Source organism: Rhineura floridana, chromosome 9, assembly GCF_030035675.1.
Source record: "Rhineura floridana isolate rRhiFlo1 chromosome 9, rRhiFlo1.hap2, whole genome shotgun sequence".
NCBI lineage: Eukaryota > Metazoa > Chordata > Lepidosauria > Squamata > Rhineuridae > Rhineura > Rhineura floridana.
Genome location: NC_084488.1, coordinates 105,827,999 through 105,846,786, shown reverse-complemented (window position 1 = coordinate 105,846,786; position 18,788 = coordinate 105,827,999). Strand labels below are relative to the sequence as shown.

General features: G+C 41.3%; 1 protein-coding gene and 1 long non-coding RNA gene across 4 annotated transcripts in view; one reads left to right on the top strand and one right to left on the bottom strand.

Moving 5' to 3' along the window:
- Positions 1 to 4,798, top strand: part of LOC133363739 (uncharacterized) — a 30,698-nt gene extending 25,900 nt beyond the window's left edge. Inside the window, exon 3 of the long non-coding RNA XR_009757746.1 lies at positions 2,099 to 4,798. This is a non-coding gene — a long non-coding RNA (uncharacterized LOC133363739). The remainder of the gene's footprint in view (positions 1 to 2,098) is intronic.
- Positions 1 to 18,788, bottom strand: part of LOC133363736 (broad substrate specificity ATP-binding cassette transporter ABCG2-like) — a 57,093-nt gene that overhangs the window by 4,099 nt on the left and 34,206 nt on the right. For all 3 annotated transcript variants that reach the window (XM_061583055.1, XM_061583056.1, XM_061583057.1), the window contains 6 exons: positions 14,261 to 14,343; positions 12,398 to 12,487; positions 10,231 to 10,355; positions 8,039 to 8,193; positions 1,859 to 1,948; positions 882 to 982 (listed from right to left, as the gene is read on the bottom strand). In XM_061583055.1, coding sequence (XP_061439039.1) covers positions 882 to 982; positions 1,859 to 1,948; positions 8,039 to 8,193; positions 10,231 to 10,355; positions 12,398 to 12,487; positions 14,261 to 14,343 — 644 coding nt within the window. The remainder of the gene's footprint in view (positions 1 to 881; positions 983 to 1,858; positions 1,949 to 8,038; positions 8,194 to 10,230; positions 10,356 to 12,397; positions 12,488 to 14,260; positions 14,344 to 18,788) is intronic.

The window sequence follows — 18,788 nt, the reverse complement described above, 5'->3', positions numbered from 1 at the left end:
GTAATAGGATTACAGGTACTCTGTAAATATGGCTGATTTTTAATTAATTTCAACAAATTACGAGACCACTGACAAAAAAGTCCAATGGGGGTCTGGATTTTTTTCTCATTTCACACTATGAACTCTCGATCCTCTCTGACTGTTGCATGTATCACCATGAAAACAGAGGGTTGTTAGGCAAGTGTTTGTGTGTTCAGGATTGTAAGTTTGTTAGGTTTTGTTTTGAAATGTGCTTATGGGAAGCGGCAGAATGGCATGGGGGTATTTTCAATTTAACATTGTAGAATGCGAAAAATCCATGCTGCTATAGTATACAGCCACTCATGTGGCTGTATAACAATTCCTGTTTGAGCTGAAATTCTACAAAACGTACAGCACAGAGAAGAAAAGCTTACAGACTATGCATGGACTATCCATATGCATAAAAGTGGGCAGTAAATATGATCCTAGTTTTGTGATTATTAGTTAATTTCTAGTTAAGATAACTGTTCTTTGTGGGCATGTAATGCAACAAGATACTTATATAGGGAAGCGTCCCTCAGACCTGATCTGGCTCAGGGGTTTCCAGACTCCTTATTTAAAGGACTACAGCCATTCGTAGGACTACTACTATAATAAGTAGTTAGTGTCAAAATATCTTTTTCCTTCTAATCATTTTTTTTCTTTAGCAGACATCCAAAACAAAGACCATTGTTGGAAGGGATGGCGGAGCACATGAATCCAAGACTCGCCTCAGCTCATTCACATCACACTAAACTATGGTTTAGCGTGATGTCTGAATGCAGCCATCATATTACCGTGACCAATACTCTTGCAGGGGATTGTAGGTGCCTCGCTGTTGGGGTAGAATTGGTTGAAATAAAAAGATACGTTGTACTTACATCTGTAATTTGGTAACCTCCGAACAGTTAGAATTGCTCCAATTTTCATTTGTACTTAAGTTGCAGAACTTGAGATCAGTAAGTTCATTAACCTGCAGTGCCTTTGAAGGTAAGAAAGAAAATAAAATGCTATAAAGGCATAAACAAGACAGCTTGGTTTAAGTGTTGCAGTGTAGTTTCATGTAAAAAAAGTGTAGTAGTTTGCAGATTATTCTCTTCTAGCTAGGGTACAATAGAGAATGAGTTCTGAGTCTGCTTTGTTGGTTCAGTCCTCACTTCAGCTATTAAGTTCACTAGGCAGCCTTGAGCAAGCCATTACCATTTCTCTTCCATTGGCAACATGGGAGTAATATTGTAAGGAATACAAAAGATGTATCTGAAATACTTTGAACATTTGAGGAATGTGGCATATTCTTTGCATCATCATCATCTAAAATATGGGTTGTTTGAAAATGGTGCATATCAGGACAGTAGCCTTTTTGTGTATGTGGGGAAGAAGAAAGGAAGCTGTTCCCCACTCCCAATAAAACGACTCAATATACAGATACCTCCTGAAGTGTTCCAGCCCAGGTTCTAAAGGGATTTAAGTTTAGGGGCAGATGTTAAGCCTGGTGTTGTGGGAGGCTTCAGGATTATGTTAAAAGCGATTTAAGCCCTATGGTTTTCAACAGACCTTACAGCACGATTTTATGGATGCTTATCAGGAGTATGACTCACTATATTAAGTGGTTTTACTCTCTAGCAAGTATGTTTAGGTTTGCAGCCTTAGTCACTCACAACTGACTTTAGCTGGATTGGGGGCCAAAGCCTTTTAAATTCTATAAATCAATCAATATGCTTTTAAATACTGGACAGACTTTTTAAGAACTTGAGCTGAATTGATTAGTGGGTCTTTCACCAATATTCCGTTATCAATAGAATTGTTCCGTTTTGAACAATGATTCTTAGCACAAACTGCAAGACACTGTAGCACTTACTGTCATCCCATATCGAGGTATGCTGAAGTATTGCAGCCAAGAAAGCCAAGGCAGTATACTGGTGAGATTTACCAACAATCCAGAGAAAATCTGCAAACAAAACCGTAATTAAAAATCTAAATTCAATGTAGTTATTTAACTGATCATTAAAGAAAGCAATACCTTGGTGAACAGCAACAAAAAAGCCTTTAGAATTGTGTATATTTTCACCTAAACCTGTTCTGTTTCTTCTATATGCAGGATGTATAAAACAGAGCTATTCTTAAGTGACCCCGTCTAGGATGCACACCTTAATATGGTGAGGAGGTAATGCCATCAGGTGTCTAGACTCATAGCAGGGGCACCCAAGGCGGAATGGTCAAAGCTGAGACACCAGACTAAGATGCATCCAGAGTCAGAGGAAGGCAATGGTAAGCCACCTCTGAATACCTCTTTCCATGAAAATCCTATGAGTAAACTATCCAAAATGCAACACGAGATAGTGCTGGAAGATGAGACCCCCCAGGTCAGAAGGCACTCACGAGCTACTGGGGAAGAACAAAGGACAAGTACAAGTAGCGCTGTGACTAATGATGCAGCTGGGTCAAAGCCGAAAGGAAGCCCAGAGGCTGATGTGCACAGATGCGAAAGTAGAGTCCAGAGCTGTATGACGTACAAAATAGGAACATGGAATGTGAGAAGCATGAAGCAGGGAAAGTTAGAAATTGTCAAGCAAGAAATGGAATGTATCAACATTATAATACATGGAATGAATGAATTAAAACAGAGAGGAATGGGACATTTCCAATCAGGCAACTACAAAATATTTTTATGCAGGAAATGAGAAATTAAGAAGAAAAGGGGTTGCTTTAATAGTGAGAAGTGATGTAGCAACAGCAATTAGGAGCTATAACTCAAAGTCTGAGTGAGTTATATCAATGAGATTTAACGGGAAACCTACGAACATAACCATCATCCAAATCTATGCTCCAACCGCAAATGCAGAACAAGAGGAAATGGAGATATTTTATGCAGAAGTATAGGAAGAAATTGATCACACACCAAAACAAGATGTGATGATAACCATGGGGGACTGAAATGCAAAAGCAGGGAACAGAGAAGAACTAGAAATTGTGGGAAAATGGGGCTTAGGAGATAGAAATGAAGCCGGAGAAAGACATTGAATTCTGTGAAGCCAATAATTTGTTTCTTGCAAACACATTTTTTGAGCAAATGAAAAGATGACTGTACATGTGGACATCACCAAATGGTCAATGTAGGCATCAAATTGATTATCTAATTGGTAGCAGAAGTTGGAAAAGTTCCATACTTTCTGCAAAAACCAGTCCAGGAGCAGACTGTGGTACAGATCATGAACTGGTTGTATCGAAAATCAGAGTAAAGCTAAAGAAGAAGAACAAAGCAATCATAATGCCAAAATACAATTCAAATAACATCCCAGAAGAATATAAAGATCTAATGAGGAACAGATTTGAGGCTTTAAACTTAGTTGACAAAAAAACAGAAGAACTATGGATTGAAGTCAGACACATTGTCAGGGAAGAATGCAAAAAGACAATATCTCTAGTTAAAAAAGAGAAAGAACTCAATGGATGACTGAAGAAACTCTTAAAATGGTTAAAGAGAGAAGGCAAGCAAAAGCAAAAGGAGAAAGAAACATGGTTAGAACCCTAAATGCGACTAGTACGTAGGGACAAACAGAACTATTACAATAGTTATTGTATAGAAATAGAAGAGGACAATAAAAAGGGTAGAACAAGAGCCCTATTCCAAAAGATTAAAGAAATGAAAGGGAAATTTAAACCAAGAGTAGGGATGTTGAATAATCAACAGGGGAACACACTGACTGACCAAGATAAAATAAAAGGAAGATAGAAGCAATACACTGAAGAACTCTATAATGATGCCAGGATGACAGATTCATTCATGGAGGACCCATATGATGAAGAACCAGAAATTTTAGAATGTGAGGTGAAAGCTGCTCTTAAAATACTTGGAAGAAACAAATCACCAGGAATAGATGACATACCAATAGAGTTGCTACAAGTTTCTGAGACTGTCCAAATTTTGACAAAAAATTGTCAACAAATATGGAAAAGAAAACAATGGCCCACAGACTGAAAGCGTTCAATATACATCCCAATTCCAAAGAAAGGAGATCCCAGGGAATGCAGTAATTATTGAACTATTGCCTTAATATCCCATGCAAGTAAAGTAATGCTCAAGATTGTACAACAAGGTCTCTTACCATATATGGAACGAGAAGTGCCAGATGTCCAAGCTGGATTTAGAAAGAGAAGCGGTACCAGAGATCATATCACAAACATACGTTGGATAATGGAATGGACCAAAGAATTTCAGAAGGAAATCACCTTGTACTTTATAGATTACAGCAAAGCCTTTGACTGTGTAGATCATGAAAAACTATGGAATGCTTTAAAAGAAATGGGGGTGCCTCAGCATCTGATTGTCCTGATGCACCACCTATACTCTGGAGAAGAGGCTACTGTAAGGACAGAATATGGAGGAAACGATTGGTTCCTAATCAAGAAGGGTGTTAGGCAGGGGTGTATTTTATCACCCTATTTGTTTAATCTATATGCAGAACATATCGTACAGAAAGCAGGATTGGACCAAGATGAAGGAGGTGTTAAAATTGGAGGGAGAAATATCAATAATTTAAGATATGCAGACGATACCATACTACTAGCAGAAACCAGTAGTGATTTGAAACGAATGCTGCTGAAAGTTGACGCGGAAAGCACAAAAGCAGGACTACAGCTGAATGTCAAGAAGATGAAAGTAATGACAAAAGAAAATTTCTGTAACTTTAAAGTTGACAACGAGGACATTGAACTTGTTAAGGATTATCAATACCTTGGCACAGTCATTAATCAAAATGGAGACAATAGTCAAGAAATCAGAAGAAGGCTAGGACTGGGGAGGGCAGCTATGAGAGAACTAGAAATGGTCTTCAAATGCAAAGATGCATCACTGAACACTAAAGTCAGGATCATTCAGACCATGGTATTGCCGATCTCTCTCTCTATATGTGAAAGTTGGACAGTGAAAAAAGTGTATAAGAGAAAAATCAACTCATTTAAAATGTGGTGTTAGAGGAGAGCTTTCGCATACTATGGACTGTGAAAAAAATAATCCCATAGTTGTGAGAGATGCCTGCATACTGCAGAGGGAGCTGATTCAGAAAATATAAATGTATATTTTTGAGTGTAAGAGTGAAGTATGCCTCTGGTTATAATCCTAAAAACAGAAACAAAAAATGTGTCCCAAACACCAAAGGTTGGGGAAACTCTCAAGTACGGATTTACCGGGTGTAATTCCTGCATGGCCCTTCAGTTAGCCATATGGTTATTTACTCATGATTCAATCACACTGTTGAAGTGACATGTAAGCCAAGACTCTCTTAATAAAATTATACATGCAGAGTTCAAATGAACTCTTATTCTGAATCTCATCTGTGTTCACTAGGACTGAATGCTCCACTGAGAAACTAACTAGAATATCTAGTCTGTCCAAAGTCATTTCCTAATAACATCCCCCCTCCCATTTTCCACAGCATTTTTTTTAAAGAAAATGACATGATTGTTTATACCACAGTCTCTGTCACAGACACGTTTTGCAGTTTTACTGCAGTGGTGAGGACTAGCTTTTTGAGTAAGTGAAACAAACAAGAAATACTGTTTTGTGGCCATATGTAGCCTCGTGCCCTATATAGTTTATGCATCCCCTATGCAGAAGATCAGTCACAACTACAACACTAACATGTATTTCTCTGCAGTTCTTCAAAGACTGCTTAAAACTGACATTTTGGGGGTGGTATTTCATTAAAGAATTGTTGCTGTTGTTATATGCCTTCAAGTCGATTATGACTTATAGCAACCCTATGAATCAGCGACCTCCAATAGCATCTGTTATAAACCACCCTGTTCAGATCTTGTAAGTTCAGGTCTGTGGCTTCCTTTATGGAATCAATCCATCTCTTGTTTAGCCTTCCTCTTTTTCTACTGATTGCTGATCTGCTAACTAAAATATGTAACTTGTCCCTTGGGTCCTCCTCTGTGCCTGAGGACTGGAAAGTGGCAAATGTAACGCCAATCTTCAAAAAGGGATCCAGAGGGGATCCCGGAAATTACAGGCCAGTTAGCTTAACTTCTGTCCCTGGAAAACTGGTAGAAAGTATTATTAAAGCTAGATTAACTAAGCACATAGAAGAACAAGCCTTGCTGAAGCAGAGCCAGCATGGCTTCTGCAAGGGAAAGTCCTGTCTCAGTAACCTATTAGAATTCTTTGAGAGTGTCAACAAGCATATAGATAGAGGTGATCCAGTGGACATAGTGTACTTAGACTTTCAAAAAGCGTTTGACAAGGTACCTCACCAAAGGCTTCTGAGGAAGCTTAGCAGTCATGGAATAAGAGGAGAGGTCCTCTTGTGGATAAGAAATTGGTTAAGAAGCAGAAAGCAGAGAGTAGGAATAAACGGACAGTTCTCCCAATGGAGGGCTGTAGAAAGTGGAGTCCCTCAAGGATCGGTATTGGGACCTGTACTTTCAACTTGTTCATTAATGACCTAGAATTAGGAGTGAGCAGTGAAGTGGCCAAGTTTGCTGATGACACTAAATTGTTCAGGGTTGTTAAAACAAAAAGGGATTGCGAAGAGCTCCAAAAAGACCTCTCCAAACTGAGTGAATGGGCGGAAAAATGGCAAATGCAATTCAATATAAACAAGTGTAAAATTATGCATATTGGAGCAAAAAATCTGAATTTCACATATACGCTCATGGGGTCTGAACTGGCGGTGACCGACCAGGAGAGAGACCTCGGGGTTGTAGTGGACAGCACGATGAAAATGTCGACCCAGTGTGCGGCAGCTGTGAAAAAGGCAAATTCCATGCTAGCAATAATTAGGAAAGGTATTGAAAATAAAACAGCCGATATCATAATGCCGTTGTATAAATCTATGCTACGGCCGCATTTGGAATACTGTGTACAGTTCTGGTCGCCTCATCTCAAAAAGGATATTATAGAGTTGGAAAAGGTTCAGAAGAGGGCAACCAGAATGATCAAGGGGATGGAGTGACTCCCTTACGAGGAAAGGTTGCAGCATTTGGGGCTTTTTAGTTTAGAGAAAAGGCGGGTCAGAGGAGACATGATAGAAGTGTATAAAATTATGCATGGCATTGAGAAAGTGGATAGAGAAAAGTTCTTCTCCCTCTCTCATAATACTAGAACTCGTGGACATTCAAAGAAGCTGAATGTTGGAAGATTCAGGACAGACAAAAGGAAGTACTTCTTTACTCAGCGCATAGTTAAACTATGGAATTTGCTCCCACAAGATGCAGTAATGGCCACCAGCTTGGACGGCTTTAAAAGAAGATTAGACAAATTCATGGAGGACAGGGCTATCAATGGCTACTAGCCATGATGGCTGTGCTCTGCCACCCTAGTCAGAGGCAGCATGCTTCTGAAAACCAGTTGCCGGAAGCCTCAGGAGGGGAGAGTGTTCTTGCACTCGGGTCCTGCTTGCGGGCTTCCCCCAGGCACCTGGTTGGCCACTGTGAGAACAGGATGCTGGACTAGATGGGCCACTGGCCTGATCCAGCAGGCTCTTCTTATGTTCTTATGTACTCCCTTCTGTTTTTCCCAGCATTATTGACTTTTCTAGTGAATCATGTCTTCTCATTATGTGTCCAAAGTATGATAACTTCAATTTCATCATTTTAGCTTCTAGTAATAGTTCTGGTTTAATTTGTTCTAACACCCAATTATTTGTCTTTTTCGCCGTTCATGGTATGCGCAAAACTCTCCTCCAACACCACATTTCAAATGAGTTGATTTTTCTTTTATCTGCTTTTTTCACTGTCCAACTTTCACATCCATACATAGAGATTGGGAATACCATGATCTGAATGATCCTGACTTTGTGTTCAGTGATACATCTTTGCATTTGAGGATCTTTTCCAATTCTCTTATAGCTGCCCTCCCCAGTCCTAGCCTTCTTCTGATTTCTTGACTACTGTCTCCATTTGGTATTACTGGCCCAAAAACATATCTGTGGACTTTCACAGATTCAGCTAGCTGCATGTCCAGGGATGTGCCTTGTTCAGCTTCCTAGCTGCCACAATGCTAGTGACAGCCTATGAACAATTTAAGGATACTCACAATCATAAAAACAAAGGTGATGGTCATGAGTAGATTAGCTACAGCCACCAAACTCTGTCCTGTGGCAATAGCTAGCGCCATAGAAGTAGCTGTATAAGATACCATCATCAGAGTAAACATCATTATAAAGAAGGCCTCTGCTGTTGGTTTCAGACCTTAAGAGAATAGAAGAAGGGTAATGTTGGCAGAGAGTTTGCAGTAAAATTTTGCGCCACATTACTAGTTTATTATACAACCTAAACACTGCATACACATTATTTCCATAATCACACATTCTTATTTTAATAATGTCTGAATGGGAAACATGTTTTACATCCCTTATGCATCATCACAACAACCCTGCGAAGTAACACACTCTTATTGTAATTTTAGGGAGAAAGTTGAAAGAGGGAAACTTGCCCATGGTCCACTCATCCATTATTTTGCCTTTGGGATTATGCCAAAGGGAAGAATAGGAACAGGCCTTGATCTTGATTAAATCCTTGCCTGCTCCTTCCTTACCCTGCTCACCACCAAAACAGAAGATTCCATTTTCGAAGAAATGTTGAGTGTGCTGGTATATTTGGTCCCTTCTTCTCATGTTGAGGAGGAGCAGGGGAGAATAAGCAAGCTCAAGGCCTTCTCCTGATTTCATCATGATAGAACCTGGGCCAAGTAATGACTGAACGCATCCGATCAATGAAATAAGATTAGAAGTTGTCGCCTAGATTCAGATGTCAACATTCTATCCACATCATTTTTTTTATTTCTATTTATTAATTAAATTTACATCCCACCCTTTGCCCCAATAGAGCCCAGGGTGGCAAACCAAGTAGTAAAACAATGCAATTTGCCCTGGCCTTTGACACTTCAGACATATATTTTTAGGACCCATCCTATTTTGTGACTTTAGGTTGCTTTAAATGCCATATTTTAACATTGTTGTAACCTGCCCTGCGTCCTCTGGGTGAAGGGTGGGTCGTAAATGTTGTTGATGATGGTGATAATAATAAAACATATTTAAAACATTTAAAAATAATAAGACATAAAAACATTTTAAAAACAGTCACATACTCTCACACTAATAATTGCAAGGTTAGCAGGAACAGGAATATACTATATACATACAATATAGATGTAGGTGCGTACACACCATACAGCACTTTCCCTAAAGAATCTGGGGAACTGTAGTTGCCAGGGTGCAGGGTTGGGGTCCTGAGGATTCAGAAGAAGAGGAGGAAAGGGAGGGGGCCATTTCGCCGGAGTGAAGGAGAAGAAGAGGAAATTCCAGAGATAGAGTTGCCTAGCAACGGAGACCTTGAAAGCTTCACAGTCTCAGAGCCTTCCCTTGAAGTTCCCACGCCTCCTCTTCTCCGAAGTTCAGAACAGGTGGGGGAAGAGGGAGGGCCTCCTAAGTCAGAGACAAGCAAAGAGAAACCGCAAGACAGTTTAAAACCTGACCCCCCTCTTTCCCCCATACCGGAGTCAGAGACTTCAGAAGGGGAGGGGCCCGTGCTTCCCCCGTCGCCGCGTACTCGAAGACAGTTGAAAAGACAAGAAAGGGGGGGGGGGAAGAAGGGTGGTGACTGAGGGTACGTTGAGGCGGAGTGAAAGACTTCACGCCCGTTTGCCCCCTTCTTAAGAGACAGGCGGAATAGCAGTCCCTTGCTCTGTCAACTCTCTTTCTACGTCGCAGGATCTGTAACTCTGTGTTGCTTCATGAGAAGGCGCAGTCTCTGTTTGGATATTACCTTAATAAAAACTGAATTGCTTTCAACCACCAGTCTGGTTCCTGAGTCCCATCCTGGGCCTGACAGTAGTTTACTCCTCACAGAGCTACCATTCCCAGCACTCTTAACAAATGACAGTTCCCAAGATACTTTGGGAGAAACAATGTGCTTTAAATGTATGGTGGGTATGCAGCCATATACTGTATATTACATGCTAACAATAATTCAGTACTCTGGATGTGGATCGTGTAGCCAAAATGGCATCATCTATGGAAAAAAAGGAAGGCATCAGCAGGAATAAGAGAGAACCCCAAAGTTTACAGAAGTACAAAAAGAAATAGTGGAGAGAAACATGGAAATATCCTAGAAGAAGGCAGAGCTACTTGCCTGGCAACTTGAACAGGAGTATTGTGTACAACAGCATTTTATTGCAGGACACATTTGCATAGTTCTACTGTACAGCTTAAAGGTCATTATACTTGCCTAACATGAAATAAACAATGCACGTGAAAATAATGCACGGTAAAGTCCTCATGGGTATTAAATCAGCCATTAGCTTTGAGAAGAAATATGCAGAAATTCTGTAGTATCCACTGATGTACTCATGTCTATAATATAAACACAAAATATTACCAAGTCAGGTAATCAAATACTCAAATAATTTCACCAAAGAAACAACAAGATATGTTATATGCAGTTTGACAAAACTTTTAATTTATCATGATTAGAATAACAGCATCTGTACATACATGTGCAAAACTTTGATGTCTCAGTCTGTCAAAAATATGATACACAGGAAGCTAAATCATTTTAAAGACATGGGCACTGTGTTCATCCAGGGCACAGATTTAAAACAGTTTTCCCCTCAGAGAAGCCTGGAAATCGTAGTTTGTTAGAGAAGTAAGTGTCTCTAGCACAGATTTTCTCAGCCCTTCACTAAATTACATTTCCCAGGATTCCTTGGGATGGAAATAGAACAAAGTCATAAAACCAATAGATTAGATCTAAATTTAGTCATGCTTAAAACAGAACTAATTTAAGACTCATTGATTTCAGTTGGTCTAATCATAACTAATTTAAATCTCATTTATTTCAGGGGGTCTACTCCTAAGTATGACTAGGTCTGGGTACAACCCAATATGTTTGTAATACAGAGAGGACCATTAATATGTATCACCTTTGTGGTATGTTCTCTGTTTCAGCCCCCAGGTTGTGGAATTCCCCACAGGAAATGGCACCTTCACTGAACAGCTTTCATCATATGCTGAAGATGCAACTCTTCACCCTGACTTTTGATACTTGAAATATATATTTTAGAACCCTCTCTAGTTGTAAATGTAATTTGTTTTAAACTGTTTTTAATACTATATTTTATACTGTGACCCAACTTGGGACCTACAGATGAGGGGTGTGTAATAAATTTAATAGAAATAATAAGTTACAAATTAATCACAAAACAACAGTAATGGTGTTGTCTGCTGTTCATAGCAAACCAACATCCATCTAATTAAAATAATCCATACCTTTCTCAGTTCATTCTCCTGCTTTACTTTTCTCCCAATGCCCTTGGTTTGCACGCAACACTAAGCCAAGCCATGGTTTCATGTGAACTAGCAAACATCCAGGCTCCTAGAGAGGAGATTGTGACTACTTTGCTCTTCTCCAGCTGTTTTGCTGCTGCGCTAAGTTGTGATTGGCTTAATATGTTGTTTGAACCTTGGATTCTGGTTTAGCTCTTCTAGATGAACCATGAGCTTGTAAACCATAGGACGAACCTTGGTCATAGCTAGGGATGGGGAGAATTTTGTTTGGTTTTAAAGCCAAATCTATCAAATTCACATTTTCTGAAACAATATGCGAACTGACACACAGCCATCTTTCCAAATTCTCATCAGAATTTTGTGATGCAGTTCTCTAACCTAGCAATCTTTACAAAAATGTTTATATTAGGGGAAATTGTGCATAAGAATGAATAGTGAAAATAACATACAAAAGTGTATTATATTAAGAGAAACTTCTTGAAAAAAGTGTACATTAGTCAAAACTGCATATTAAAAATGTGTTTATTAGAATAAATGCTAAAGAATTTTCATGAGGATTTTATAAAATGCAGATTGCTACAGAAATGTGGAGAACAGAATTTAAGACTGGAAAAATGAGAAACTGGGAGAACCAAAACTGAGAGATCCTTCCATCCTGGGTTATAGCTTATGTTTTGTCTAGAGAGAGCTAAATCATGAGCCTGGGTTCAGGTGCCATGTAAGGCAAACCACAGCTTAACACAAACAAATGGGAAGGAACAAAGCAGCCATGATCTCTACTCTGGGAGCCCAGACACTTGTTTCTTTGCACTATGACATGGTTTGACTTAGCGTTACATTCAATCCAGGCCAATATGTCTTTAATCTATGGTTAAATTTCAAATGACTAATTTAATCAAGGTTTGCACATATTCACACATCGTTAGTACCTCATATAATGGTTTTGTGAGTTTCCAAGAGATCATATAGCTGTGAGTGGTTAATAAATGCAAGAAAATGTCTTATTGACCAATCACAATGAGGTACATTTTTGGGACTGCAATCTAAAAGAACCCACAATCAGTAGTGCTTAAAAAACAGTGTTGCCTGTTCAGCAATGTTCTACTTACATAAATATCTTCTTCTCCACAACAAAAAGTTCAATCGCGGAAATGCTGCTGAAGCACTGATTGGTGGTCATAAAGAACATGGCACCAATTCTATCGGGGAAAACATCAGATCACCACTATATAAATCAATTATCCAAAACCAAGCCTTTAAAAAATAACTTGGTGTTAGCTAAAATGAGCCTCTTGTCCCCTCAAAACTCACTTCATTAAGAAACTTGTCCCTGAACAATCCTATTTCCTCATATATTCCCTTGCCACCCAATTCCCTCTTTATTTAGCCCATATACAATGGCTGGCTGTGCCACTGCTTTCCCAGCAGTCCTACTGCAGGGCATACAAACAGCAGTCACAAGATACTGGTAGAAAAGGAACAGGAGACAGACTTGCAAGTGTGACTTTTCAAATAGCCTTTTAGGCAGTGCTGGGCTCCAACAGCAAAGCAGCATACTGCCTGTTTTTCTTAACATTAATTTCACATAGCACATGGACTGGAAGCTGGATGGCTCTATTCTTTGTACCAAATGTAAAATATCTCTTTTCCAGATACAGTACAAAGTACAGCTGCAAAAATATATAAGACTACAGTGGGACCTCTTGCAAAATGTTGCAACGTGGAGTGTTCCTGTTAAGGATGCTAGCCAGCCATGCCATCTTGCAAGACACTCCATTCCATTCATCCCACCCATGATTTTCCATTTCATGCCCCCCCCAACAGTCAGCCAGCATTCTGTGGTCAGTTAATTCCCTCTTCTGTGTAGATGGAACCACTCACCTTTTAACATTGGAAAGGGAGCGATAATGTTGCCCCCTCCTATTATGAGGCCTGTACAGGCCTATAACACAAGGGCCCTGATGTATGAACTACAGCCTTCCTATCTCTTAGGAGTGCATAAAGTCCCAATTTTGTTTGGTTCTATTTGAAAAGAATATTCACAGTATTGGCACAATAGGGCTGAAATCCACAGACCAACAACACTATTTTAACCCCAACTGAAATAAACTAGCTAAAATCCTGCTAGTTTGTGGGTCAGGCTTCTGGAGTCTCTAGTATGGATGCCCACATGAGCTCCTGCAAAGCAGAGACAGGACACTAATGCTGTCAGAAAGACTCTAACCGGCCATGGCTTTTGGAAGGCCCAGAGCTCAGTAGCAGGGCACTTGCTGGGAAGCAGATGATCACATGTTCAATCCAGCACCACAAATCAAAGGATAAGGAGAGCAGGTGATGGAAGAGGCCTGTATCCTTACTGTCATTCAGAATACCCAGTAGTGGCCAAAATGGACCAATAGCCCAATTCAGCGGAGAGCAGCTTCATATACTTTGCCTCTCTCCCAGTCCCATTCACCCAACCTTCACCTGCTGTGGGGAAAAAGAGGCAGAACTTCTATTTGTGGTAGAAAAGCTTGGACAGGCTTTCCAGTGCGTGCCAGTGGGCAGCTGCCAACTTATTTTAAAGACACTAGCCCCCTGGGAGGGTGTGGAGCCAGAGTAGGAGGAGCCAGCACATAGTCTTGCAGGAGAGCAGCAGAGCATGGAGGAACCCAAAATTTTAAGGGAAGAGCTGGAGGGATACGCAGCAGATCAAATGGTCAGAGCCAGGGAACAGTCAGAAGTGTATTGTATTTTCATACCAAAATATACATTGCCTGGTTTTACAAGTCGAGCATTAAGACAGTGGCTGGTTGACAACCTTATCCAACTTAAGAATGAAAAAAATGTGCAAGGTCCAAGCAGAAACTAATCATTATTTTGCCAGGCTGTGTTTTAAAGCGATAGAACTGCATTTCAAGTCTCAGTGTTGAAAGTTTCTTCTAGAATCAAACAGCAGCTGTTTTATCATCACACAGCTCCAAATTACTCACCTATTCTGCAAACCACTAGCATCGTCTGTCACCCCAAAGAATATGGCACCTACGACTAATCCCAGGAAAATGGTAACACATAGCTGAAACAAACAATCCAACAAAATATACAGCAGTGGTATTTTACATGCAGTAATGGTGCAAACATCACTCACAATCTACAACAAGTCTGAAGGCAAATATAATTTAGGGGCCCTGTTCCAGCAGGGCCCAAAGCACATTTGTTTCTTTGAAAATTGGAGCCATCAATAACAACAAAATACTTTACAGTAGTGGTTCCCCAACTTTTTCCTCCAAGAACCAACTGAAAAATGCTGATGGTCGTGACGGGCCGCTTAATGATTTTTCTGCCTTTAATGACTGTACTAGATGTGGTATGATTTTTAGTTGTATTTTTATTGTTTTTATTTCTTACATTGTTTATAATGTAACAATTTGCATTCCACAGAATTCAAGTTGTAATATATTGTATTTCATCGTAAGAAATACAAGAATAAAATACAAGTAAAAATCAATATGAATCTGTCATATGGACATGCCACAGACCACCTGAATGAAGCTCATGGACCAGTTTAGGAACCCCTGACCTAGAGAATCTGCCAACCATCACAAGCACCACAGTCGTCATGGTTTCATATAGAAGTCTGGAATTCTGTGGGCTGATCCTCCTGGTAGCTCAAAAACTACATGACAGATAAATATCTGGTTCTTGAAAGAGGCATTTGGAATCACCTGAAGCTGTCTGCGTTGTTTTCTGTTTTACCATTGATTCTTATTGTTCTGATTATTGCTGTTTTAGTGAGGTCTTATTTTTATCTCTTACTGCTATTTATACTGTAGTGTGATGGATTTGCTTCATTTATTTATTTTGTATTGATTTTTTACAGTGTAATCCAATCCTATCTATATCTACTTGGATGTAAGTCCTTTTGAGTACAATGGGGCTTTCTCCCAAGCTTAGAGCATAGAACTGCATCCCTAATGTGTTTTATTATTTGGTTTGTTAGTAGCTTTAAGTTTATCTGATAAAGAGAAATCAGGCTATACTTTTGAAATATAATAATAATAATAAATAATAATCTTCGACTGGGAAGATTTGAGGGGGCCCCAATTAGTGTAGTGATGGGTAGAGGGAGATATGACGTTGTGTGGAGGACTTGCCAGGTGAGGGGAACTCGGCCCAGGCAGCTAATGGCTGTGCTGGGTTCCGGTCCTCCACACACCCATAGGTTTGTTGGTTGTCCTATCAGCCAGTTCTCCAATCTCCAGATGCTGCTCCTAAATGCCAGATCGGTACATAATAAGATCTCTCTCATCCACGATTTAATTGTGGATGAGGCAGCTGATCTGGTGTGTATAACTGAGACCTGGGTGGGTGAGCAGGGAGGAGTTAGTCTTTCCCAGCTGTGCCCACCGGGGTACTTGGTTCAGCATCAGGGTAGATCTGAGGGCCGGAGGGGGGGGGTTGCTGTGGTCTATAGGAGTTCCATCTCTCTCTCCAAGCACCATGTCCATACAATTACTGGTCTGGAGTGTTTGCACCTTGTGTTGGATCAGGGGGACAGATTGGGGATTCTGTTGGTGTACCGTCCACCCCGCTGCCCCACAGACTCCCTAACTGAGCTGACAGAGGTGGTCTCGGATGTATTGTTGAGATCACCCAGACTGTTGGTGCTGGGGGATGTCAATATCCACGCTGAGGCCGCCTTATCTGGGGCGGCTCAGGACTTCATGGCTTCCATGGGGTTGTCCCAATATGCTACTGGCCCAACACACGTGGCAGGGCATACTCTAGACCTGATTTTCGCAACTGGACATGGAGATGGTGATCTGAATGTAGGGAGTCTTACATCAGCCCCTTTGTCATGGACAGATCACCGCTTGTTGAGGTTTAGACTTACAGCGGCTTTTCCCCTCTGCAAGGGTGGAGGACCCATTAAGATGGTCCGCCCCCGGAGACTAATGAATCCGGATGGTTTTCAAAAGGCTCTGGGGAGTTTTCCGGCTGATAGGACTGGCGCTCCTGTAGAAACACTGGTCGAACTGTAGAATGCTGAAATGACCCGGGCAGTTGACATGATCGCTCCTGTGCGCCCTCTCCTATGTAGAGCTCATACAGCTCCATGGTATACTTCAGAGCTGAGAGCAACGAAACAGAATAGGAGACGGCTGGAGTGCAGATGGAGACGAACTCCTAATGGATGCAATTATGCACTGTTAAGTGCCTATACCAAGATGTATTTAGGGGCAGTACGGGCCGCAAAAAAACAATATTTTGTTGCCACCATTAAATCTATCTGCTGTCCAACGGAGCTTTTTAAAGTTGTCAGAGGGCTATTACATTCTGGCCCTGGGGACACGGTAGAACCATCTGAAGCACGCTGTAATGAATTTGCTAGGCACTTCCAGGATAAAATCTCTTGCATCCGTCAGGACTTGAACTCCAATGTTATAGCAGTTGGATCAAATGAGGTATCTGGAGCACAGCCTGGTCATGATTTTTTGGATGAGTTTCAATTGGTGCAGCTTGAGGATGTTGACAAGGTGCTTGGACGGGTGTGTGCGACCTCTTCGGTTCTGGACCCTTGCCCCTCTTGGCTAATAAAAGCTAGCAGGGATGGAACAGCCGGCTGGGCCAGGGAAGTGATTAATGCCTCACTGTGTGAGGGAGAGGTCCCAGGCTGTCTGAAGGCAGCGGTAGTGAGACCACTTTTGAAGAAATCTTCCCTGGACCCAGAAAATCTTAATAATTATAGGCCGGTAGCGAATGTCCCATTCCTGGGCAAGGTTCTAGAAAGAGTGGTTGCGGACCAGCTCCAGACACTCTTGGATGAAACCAATTATCTGGATCCATTTCAATCGGGTTTCAGGCCCGGTTTTGGCACGGAGACGGCCTTGGTCGCCCTGTATGATGATTTATGCTGGGAGAAAGACAAGGGGAGTGTAACTCTGTTGATTCTCCTTGATCTCTCAGCGACTTTTGATACCATCGACCATGGTATTCTTCTGGGAAGACTTGCGGATTTGGGAGTTGGAGGTACTGCTTGGCGGTGGTTCTGCTCCTATTTGGCGGGTCGTCTCCAGAAGGTAGTGCTTGGGGAGCATTGCTCGGCACCCTGGGCTCTCCAATATGGAGTTCCGCAGGGGTCAGTTCTGTCCCCCATGCTCTTTAACATCTACATGAAGCCGCTGGGTGCTGTCATCAGGAGTTTTGGAGTGCGTTGTCACCAGTATGCTGATGACACGCAGCTCTACTTCTCCTTTTCATCTTCATCAGGTGAGGCTGTCAAGGTGCTGAACCGATGCCTGGCTGCGATAATGGACTGGATGAGAGCGAATAAAGTGAAGCTCAACCCAGACAAGACTGAGATGCTGTTAGTAGGTGGTTCCCCTGACTGGATGGTGGATGTACAACCTGTTCTGGATGGGGTTGCACTCCCCCTGAAGGAGCAGGTTCATAGTCTGGGAGTTCTTTTAGATCCATCCCTGTCACTTGAGGCTCAGGTAGCCTCGGTGGCACGGAGTGCGTTCTACCAGCTTCGGTTGGTGGCCCAGCTATGCCACTATCTGGACAGGGAAAACCTTGCTTCAGTTGTCCATGCTCTGGTAACCTCTAAATTAGACTACTGCAATGCAATCTATGTGGGGCTGCCCTTGAAGACGGTTCAGAAACTGCAGCTCGTGCAAAATGCGGCGGCCAGACTGATAACTGGGATCAGGCGGTCCGAACATATAACACCGATTCTGGCCCGCCTGCACTGGTTGCCTATATGTTTCCGGGCTCGATTCAAGGTGCTGGTTTTAACCTATAAAGCCTTGTACGGCATGGGACCACAATACCTGATGGAACGCCTCTCCCGATATGAACCTACCAGCACACTGCGCTCAACATCGAAGGCCCTCCTCTGGGTGCCTACTCAGAAAGAAGCCCGGAAGGTGACAAGAAAAAGGGCCTTCTCAGTGGTGGCCCCCAAACTATGGGATATTCTTCCTGATGAGATACGCCCGGCGCCAACATTATTATCTTTTCGGCGTCAGATAAAAACCTTCCTCTTCTCCCAGGCATTTTCAGCATTTTAGTAGTATTTAATATGCATTTTAGTGTGTGTTTAATTATGTTTTAATTCTTGATATTTTAACTTATTTTTAAACTGCTTAATATGAGGTTTTAATTGTATGTCAGATGTTTTTTACCTGTTGTAAACCGCCCAGAGAGCTTCGGCTATGGGGCAGCATATAAATTGAATAAATAAATAAATAAATAAATATAAAATAAGTATCATAACTGGCAATGGCTGTGATTATATACAGAACATACTTTGAGGGAGGATGTCGGTTCAAGACTTATCAATTGCGAAAGACAGGCAAGATAGGTGTACAAGGGTTTTTTTAAGCATCACAGTTTATGAACATTTTATTTTTTGAACAGGTAGAATATCTATTGGAATACTAACATAATTGGAGGGCACCGGGCTGCAACAGAGGTTGAGGGCAAAGACTGGTGTTTGAATGGATGAAGGATTCTCCA